Here is a 9,165-nt window from a genome sequence, read left to right as displayed (position 1 = left end):
AATGCTTTGGAAAATCCCAGCTTCCACGTACAACACTGGTATTTCATTTCGTCCACTGAATGATGCTGAACCAGTGCCCTTCGTAATACCAGCACAAATGGAGATCAGTGATGCCTGGTCCTATTCCTGGATGCCTGGACCTATCCCCAATTTTTGCTCCAGATCCCTAAATGCCCCCCTCAGGGATTGAACTCACTACCCTGGGTTTAGCAGGCCAATGCTGAAACCACTGAGCTATCCCTCCCATCCCATGATATGAGTTCTGGGCACTCCCTGATGATTCCTGGGGCTTATCTAGAAGAACACTTAAGTTTGTGGCAAGCTCCCTCCCTAGCCTGCCACACTAACTATTTGTATGGACCCTGCTGCTACATACAAAAAGTTTCCCAGTGCACTTGAATCTACCCTTCTTTGAAACAGGAATCGACTATCCTAAATCTCTCTTTGCTCAGAATTTTAAACTTTATAAGCTCATTTCCAGCTAGGACTCTACCCATCCTCAAATTTTCAAGGCATAATTTTGCCTCCATAATAACCACTTTATTTTTTTAAAAAAGAAAAGGAGTACTTGTGGCACCTTAGAGACTAACCAACAAATAAATTGGTTAGTCTCTAAGGTGCCACAAGTACTCCTTTTCTTTTTGCGAATACAGACTAACACGGCTGTTCCTCTGAAACCTTTATTTTTTTAGGCCAGATTTAGGCACCCAAGTCTATCTATGTAACCACCCAAACAAAGGTCAAAATGAATGAACATTGAAGTCAGTGGAGAAGCTCCCGCTGACTTCAAAGGGTGTTTGAAGTAAGTGGTAATTAGCTAAGTACTACCATTCAAACTTGCAAATTGTTGAGGGTGGGAAATTATTTGTAGGTGTAAAACAGTGCTCACAACAATTCAAGGCCATCACTGGAAATCCTCCAATATATGCTATTGATGCAGGATTTTAAGGTCAGCACAGCTAATGTTTTCAACCGCTAGTACCAGCCAGTTGTTCAAGAAAAATATTAGAGTTGGCCTTTCTTTTATAGTAATTATCACACAATCTGAATATGACGATTCAAATAAATGATAGATGTTAAAGAAGTTTTGCTAATAAAGGTCAAATAAAAGGTTTCTTTTTTTCTCTTTTTAATGCCCTTCATATTATAAAAGCAATTTTCAAATGCAGCAGATATTCAAATGAAATCTGCGCATTCTTTACGAAAGCCTTGGAGAATGAGAATGTTGTTGCTCCAAGCTGTTGTTTGCCTTGTAAGTTTCCAGTGCATCTTGGAATGTCTTATTTTCCTTTTCATATGTTCAACACTGAAAAATTCAGAATCTTCTGTTTCCACTACAGATATCTTCATTAATAATATTATGCTTTTCAGCACCCCAGGACAGGATTTCATGTCCCTAATGAGCATATGCTAGACATCCGGATATTTCAACTTGTGATGCTTTTAGTAGACATAGCCTGAGGCGAGAATTGGAGCAGGACATGGGAGTAGTTGAATGCAATTTCATTTAAAACAAACATGGAGGGGGGAGAATTCCTGTTTCCAAGAGTTATCACCTATGGGTCAGCTCTGCTACAAACTATGGGGGTGAACCAAAGTGCATATTTTAGCAAAGCTGCTACTGTGCTTTTATATACACACAATAGCAGCCTGATCCAATGTCCATTGAAGTCTAATGGAAAGATTCCCATACATGTCTATAGGAATACATGGGTATAGATGTTAAATTAGGTTCTATTTTTTTTCCAGGGTTCACCTGTAAGTTGAGCACAGGGACACGTTCTGTATTTTTATTCCTCACCCTTTGTGAAAGTAGCCTTCCTATTTTATTTCCTTGATTGTCAATGTTACTTTTAAAGATGCTTCTAAATGCATTTTCTGGAATTATTTAAAATCTTTCTTGTCCTGACCATTTGAAAGTGGATGCATTTTAAATGAACCAGAAGAACAAAAGGAGATCTTCTTCTCTTCTCTTTCCACCGCTTTCTATCTTGCACTAGCTTCATGTTTTCATTGATCTTTAAGCATTTTTGTTCTATGTTATTTTTCACCATGTTTACCCAATACATCTTCAGTCTTCCTCTATTTCTAGTTCCTGGCACTCTGGCACGTATCGTTATTTATGGTATCCCCTTAGGGGTCCACTCTTGACGTGTGTCCCTCTTTCTTGAATCTCGTGTAACAGCATTATATCTTGCCCTAGCTCTTTAATTATCTCTTCATTTTTTGCAGCCTTGAAACTTAGCATTCCTCTCAGCCAGTTCATTTCTGCAGTCAAAATCTGTCAGTCATCGGCTTTCTTCAGACTCTAGCATTCTGACCCAGACAGCAGTATCTGCATGACAATTGTCTCATATACATGGGGGTTTTGTTTTTATTGAAATGTCTTTAGCCTTCCAGATCTTGCAACGTTTTCCGAATGTAGTAGAGGCTAGACCAAGTCTTCTTTTGAGGTCATCTTCACAATTACAGGTTTCAGAGTAGCAGCCATGTTCGTCTGTATCCGCAAAAAGAAAAGAAGGACTTGTGGCACGTTAGAGACTAACAAATTCATTTGGGCATAAGCTTTCATGAGCTAAAACCCACTTTGTCAGATGCATGGAGTGAAAATTACAGTAAACGGAATATATATCATAGTACATGAAAAGATGGGAGTTGCCTTACCAAGGGGGGGGGGGGTCAGTGCTAACAAGCCAATTCAGTTAAGGTGGAAGTGGCCTTTTCTCAACAGTTGACAAGAAGGGGTGAATACCAATTGCATTGGCCTCGTTAGCACTACAAAGGTAATTTTTCCTCCCTTAGTATTCACCCCTTCTTGTCAACTGTTGAGAATAGGCCACTTCCACCTTAATTGAATCGGCTCCTTAGCTCGTTGTTGAGGGTGGGAAATTTTTTGTGCATGTAAAACGGTGCTCACAACAGTTCAAGGCCATCACTGAAAATCTTCCAATATATGCTACTGATGCAGGATTTTAAGGTCAGCACTGCTAATGTTTACCCCGACTTGGTAAGGCAATTCCCATCTTTTCGTGTGCTATGATATATATTCCACTTCCTGTATTTTTCACTCCATGCATCTGATGAAGTGGGTTTTAGCCCACAAAAGCTTATGCCCAAATAAATTTGTTAGTCTCTAAGGAGCTGCAAGGATTCCTCGTTGTTCTTTATACTAGTCCAACAAGGATATATTACATAAAACCAAAACCAAACACTAAACCAAACAAAAATCAAACCCTTTGTTAAAAGAATGTTAAAATTGCAAAGACACGTACTCAAAAGTTAGGAGATACCAGAATTAAGGTTGCCTGGGCAACTTCAATTCTGCTCCCACTGTGTATGCATTATGAAAGAGTCTTTAATTACATGATCACATAGTATTTTCCCCCACAGAACCCCTGTTTTATCTATAAGCTATAGTCATATAGGCCACGAAGTATACACACACACACACACACACCATATGTTGAGCCCTTCCGTTACAGAATGGGAGATCTGTCTGAGTATTCAGAATTTAAGGCCTGATCTAAAGTCCACTGAAGTCAATGAAAGTCCTTCACTGGGCATTGGATAGACTTTTAGGTCAGAATTCAGGACTGGGTGCATTAAACATACCCAAACCTGTGAGTTTCAAGGCATCTTTAACTCCCATTGAAGCCAATGTGGTTGAGAGTACCCAGCAATCCTCAACAGGTGCTCACCACCACTCCCAAGTGTCAGGCCACTGTAGCACTTCTGTGAACAGCATTCACAGCTGACATTCAGATGACGATGAAGATAACTCTGCAGTTTCTTTATAACCGAAGCAGGAGGGCAGCTGGGGTTGGTTCTAGCAGAAATCCTACAGTGACACAGCTAGACACAATGGCTTTAGGGATATAACTACTTGTCTTATTCTAATCAAGTTCCTAGTAACATGGTAGCAGAGATTGGCTCTGTGTGTGTTCATTTTCACCAACGTCCTAAGACAATGCTCAGGAATGTCCCCTGAGCACAGGTACCTAATGATTAGAATGGGTTCATAAATGGGAAAAAGTGTTGTGAACAATTTATCCCCTTTCTTCATTAAAAAATGTCAAAATTGTCACCCAGCTGTACTAATGACATTTATGGAGCCTAAATTCTCAGTGTTACCAATTTTCTGCCTGATCCTTTTCCACTGACTTCAACAGGCACCGGACGACGCCCTTAGGTCCCAACTAATCAAATACCCAGACATGTGCTTCACTTGAAAAACATTGGTAGCCCCACTGAGGTCAATGGGGATACTCACATGCTTTGAGTTATGACCATGCTTAAGGATCATGCTGAATCTGGCCTTCATACTGTTCCTTTCCATAAAATTATTAAGAAAGTGGTATTATTTTGCTGTTCTCAATGGCTGCTCTTTTCCTCACTGTGACCAGAATTAGCACTCTTGGTGTCTAGCCAGCCTCCACTAAATAGCACAAGTACTTAAAAATGATTCTCAACGTCTACATTTTGGGGACAAAGAACCAAGTTTGCCTCACCTTCACAATCAATAGATGATCCCAGATGGATAATGAGTTTTTTGACACCTGGGCAGTCTTGGCTGCCTTTAATTGTTGCAAGCTCTCTTTTAATCTATACAATTTGAGGATATTTTGTCTAAAAGACCTTGTCTTGGGGGGTAGGAAATAAATTCAGACATTTCCACTGCAATTCAGATTCAAAAGGTGAACTGCTGAGATTGTATGGACTCAATTAACATAATTATACTAATTCTGCAAACACCCCGTTGCTTCATTGTACTATGTTAGCTGAGAAAACATCCTCACATAGCCAGCTCCTTCCTGTTTCATTTTGGTATTGTTCCGATTAAGCATTTACATCCCCAAACATTTTAAAAGGTCTGATCCTGTTCCCTTCAGAGTCAATGACAAAACACCCACTGAGTTGGCAGGGAACAAGATTGGGCTCTACATGTTTTATTTTTAGAACAAATCACATGCTTATCTACATTTTTATCGTGAATTCTAAATGCAACCCATTTTGCCACCTAAACGATCAGGCAGTTTTTGTTTTTTTTTCCCCACCCCGCTATTATCTTTGTAATAATTTAGCATATAAATGGAAGCCAAATTATTCTGTCTCCTGTCCAGATTGACAGATGAGAAACTGTTCCTTAATTTTCAAAGAGCAGCACTGATGAGTTTCACTGTCTAATGGGAGATGCTGATGGGTTTTTCAACGAAGAGTGTCAGATTGATGAGTTTAGACTGATGACCCTTCATGAAAGGAGATGCCAGCTCCAGTGGGGCAGCACATGCTTAGTGGAAAGTATTTAAACACATGATGGATAAAGATTTTTAACTCTAGAAAGGCATGTATCTAATGTAAACGATATTTCACAAAACAAGTCCAGAGACTGTTTGGAGAGATTTTTAAAGGAAGTTTGAAGAAGTTTGCTATGTTCATTCTTACACATAAAACCTCAGTAAACCAGATTTAACTGTAGCTTGCAAATTACATCAGTAAACTAAGGTTAATAGATTAATGATTTTCTCATGAATGTGATGTATTGGCAAGACACAAACATGAAGGGCAAGAAGGGTGTACAGTAATTGCATAAAAAACAGATTGTTGTATACATTAAGACTATGTTACTTCTTGGGTCTTAAATGACTGGTAGGATGGATTTTGCATTGGTGATGATAGAGACCTGCTAACTCAGACTTACTTTTGGAGCTCAAGCGATTGTTGAATGCAGGAAAGTACAAGAGAAGAAGAGTTCACGGGAGAGGAAAGATTATAATAACCGAGAGTCATTACCCATTGGACCAGGTATAGATTCTTCCTCACTTGATGGAGGAATTTTCTGCAGCACTCAATATTGGCCTCACTAACATGTTCTCATTGAAGCCAATGAGGGATTTTATCATTGACTTCTCTGGTCGCAAAGTTAGGCGAATACTGAGCACTTTTGAAAATCCCAGCCAAAGTCTTTAGAACAAGATGGGAGGTCATATTAAACTTCAAATCCAGACTCCAGCGAGAAACTGCTGAATTGGAATTCATTTGCAAATTGGATACTATTAATTTAGGCTTAAATAGAGACTTGGAGTGGCTAAGTCATTATGCAAGGTAGCCTGTACAAGTCCTCCTTTTCTTTTTGCGAATACAGACTAACACGGCTGTTCCTCTGAAACCTGTTTCCTCTTGTTTTTTCCTACCCCCCCCCCCAGATGTTCTGGTTTAACTTGGATTTTAACTTGAAGAGTGGTCAGTTTGGATGAGCTATTACCAGCAGGAGAGTGAGTTTGTGTGTGTATGGGGGTGGGGGGGATGTGAGAACCTGGATTTATGCAGGAAATAGCCCAGCTTAATTGTCATGCACATTGTGTAAAGAGTTATCACTTTGGATGGGCTATCACCAGCAGGAGAGTGAATTTGTGTGGGGGGGTGGAGGGTGAGAAAACCTGGATTTGTGCTGGAAATCACTTTAGATAAGCTATTACCAGCAGGACAGTGGGGTGGGAATAGGTATTGTTTCATATTCTCTGTGTATATATAAAGCCTGCTGCAGTTTCCACGATATGCATCTGAAGAAGTGAGCTGTAGCTCACGAAAGCTTATGCTCTAATAAATTGGTTAGTCTCTAAGGTGCCACAAGTCCTCCTTTTCTTTTTGCGAATACAGACTAACACGGCTGTTACTCTGAAAATAGTCTTTTAAGTTATTGGGCTTGAGGCAGGTATTAGTAGGTTCCATTTGATATCTTGTATTATGCTGGAGGTCAGATTAAATGCTCTGGCCTTCCAAGCTATGAATCTATAAAAGGCTTAAATGGGAGACAGGGATCCATGTATTAAGAATGGGAAAAATCCTGCTTTCATTTACATTCAGAGCTGGTTGAATTATTCACTTCAAGCCACTAATCCATTCAGTTTGGCCCTCTCTCTTCTCCACTTAAACAGATCACAATATCTATGAATCAGTCCCATTTGTTTGATGCTTTGTGCAGACATGTTTCAGCCTATGGATTCCTTGAATGCTTTTTGACGCAATCATTTATTTGATATTTGGAATTCGCTCCGTGAGCTGTGATTGGACACAAGTCACATGGGTTTGTTTCTGTTTTCTTATTGGAAGAGCAAACTTTGATATATTAGAAAGTATTCAGCAATTTGACACTGCTAAACAAAAGATCCAATTGCAATATCTAGCCCTCAGGGGCGTTATGTGGACTTGCAACATTCCCTGTAGATTTTTGGGCCCCCTAATCAATGCATGGATTAAAATATAATCACTGAATTGTACTTATGGACTGGTATAATCTTGCTCCATGTACAATAGCTGGGATCCATCTCCCACTATCTTACTCCAGATATTTCAAAAGGTCACTCCCTTCCCCTAAGTTCCATCATAGAATCATAGAATATCAGGGTTGGAAGGGACCTCAGGAGGTCATCTAGTCCAACCCCCTGCTCAAAGCAGGACCAATCCCCAATTAAATCATCCCAGCCAGGGCTTTGTCAAGCCTGACCTTAAAAACTTCTAAGGAAGGAGATTCCACCACCTCCCTAGGTAACGCATTCCAGTGTTTCACCACCCTCCTAGTGAAAAAGTTTTTCCTAATATCCAACCTAAACCTCCCCCACTGCAACTTGAGACCATTACTCCTTGTCCTGTCCTCTTCTGCCACTGAGAATAGTCTAGAACCATCCTCTCTGGAACCACCTCTCAGGTAGTTGAAAACAGTTATCAAATCCCCCCTCATTCTTCTCTTCTGCAGACTAAACAATCCCAGTTCCCTCAGCCTCTCCTCATAAGACATGTGTTCCAGTCCCCTAATCATTTTTTTTGCCCTCCGCTGGACTCTCCCGAATTTATCCACATCCTTCTTGTAGTGTGGGGCCCAAAACTGGACACAGTACTCCAGATGAGGCCTCACCAATGTCGAATAGAGGGGGATGATCACGTCCCTCGATCTGCTCACTATGCCCCTGCTTATACATCCCAAAATGCCATTGGCCTTCTTGGCAACCAGGGCACACTGCTGACTCATATCCAGCTTCTCGTCCACTGTCACCCCTAGGTCCTTTTCCTCAGAACTGCTGCCTAGCCATTCGGTCCCTAGTCTGTAGCGGTGCATTGGGTTCTTCCGTCCTAAGTGCAGGACCCTGCACTTATCCTTATTGACCCTCATCAGATTTCTTTTGGTCCAATCTTCCAATTTCTCTAGGTCCCTCTGTATCCTATCCCTGTCCTCCAGCATATCTACCACTCCTCCTAGTTTAGTATCATCCGCAAATTTGCTGAGAGTGCGATCCACACCATCCTCCAGATCATTTATGAAGATATTGAACAAAACCGGCCCCAGGATCGACCCCTGGGGCACTCCACTTGACACCGGCTGCCAACTAGACATGGAGCCATTGATCACTACCCATTGAGCCCGACAATCTAGCCAACTTTCTACCCACCTTATAGTGCATTCATCCAGCCCATATTTCTTTAACTTGCTGACAAGAATACTGTGGGAGACCGTGTCAAAAGCTTTGCTAAAGTCAAGAAACAATACATCCACTGCTTTCCCTTCATCCACAGAACCAGTAATCTCATCATAGAAGGCGATTAGATTAGTCAGGCATGACCTTCCCTTGGTGAATCCATGCTGACTGTTCCTGACCACTTTCCTCTCATGTAAGTGCTTCAGGATTGATTCTTTGAGGACCTGCTCCATGATTTTTCCGGGGACTGAGGTGAGGCTGACTGGCCTGTAGTTCCCAGGATCCTCCTTCTTCCCTTTTTTAAAGATTGGCACTACATTAGCCTTTTTCCAGTCATCTGGGACTTCCCCCGTTCGCCACGAGTTTTCAAAGATAATGGCCAATGGCTCTGCAATCAAAGCCGCCAATTCCTTTAGCACTCTCGAATGCAACTCATCCGGCCCCATGGACTTGTGCATGTCCAGCTTTTCTAAATAGTCCCTAACCACCTCTTTCTCCACAGAGGGCTGGCCATCTACTCCCCATGTTGTGATGCCCAGTGCAGCAGTCTGGGAGCTGACCTTGTTAGTGAAGACAGAGGCAAAAAAAGCATTGAGTACATTAGCTTTTTCCACATCCTCTGTCACTAGGTTGCCTCCCTCATTCAGTAAGGGGCCCACACTTTCCTTGGCTTTCTTCTTGTTGCCAATATACC

At 41.3% G+C, this 9,165-nt stretch overlaps 1 protein-coding gene across 2 annotated transcripts in view; it reads left to right on the top strand.

Annotated features, from left to right (window-relative positions):
* Window positions 1–9,165, top strand: part of GYPC (glycophorin C (Gerbich blood group)) — a 41,231-nt gene that overhangs the window by 17,757 nt on the left and 14,309 nt on the right. The window contains exon 2 of one of the 2 annotated variants that reach the window (XM_073305026.1): window positions 6,204–6,272. The exons of the other annotated variant lie outside the window; for it this stretch is intronic. Coding sequence (XP_073161127.1) covers window positions 6,251–6,272 — 22 coding nt within the window. The 5' untranslated portion in view covers window positions 6,204–6,250. The remainder of the gene's footprint in view (window positions 1–6,203; window positions 6,273–9,165) is intronic. 2 annotated transcript variants of the gene reach the window in all.

This window comes from Lepidochelys kempii, chromosome 11 (assembly GCF_965140265.1).
Source record: "Lepidochelys kempii isolate rLepKem1 chromosome 11, rLepKem1.hap2, whole genome shotgun sequence".
NCBI lineage: Eukaryota > Metazoa > Chordata > Testudines > Cheloniidae > Lepidochelys > Lepidochelys kempii.
The sequence above is the reverse complement of the archived record's forward strand: the minus strand, read 5'-3'. Positions and strand labels throughout refer to the sequence as shown.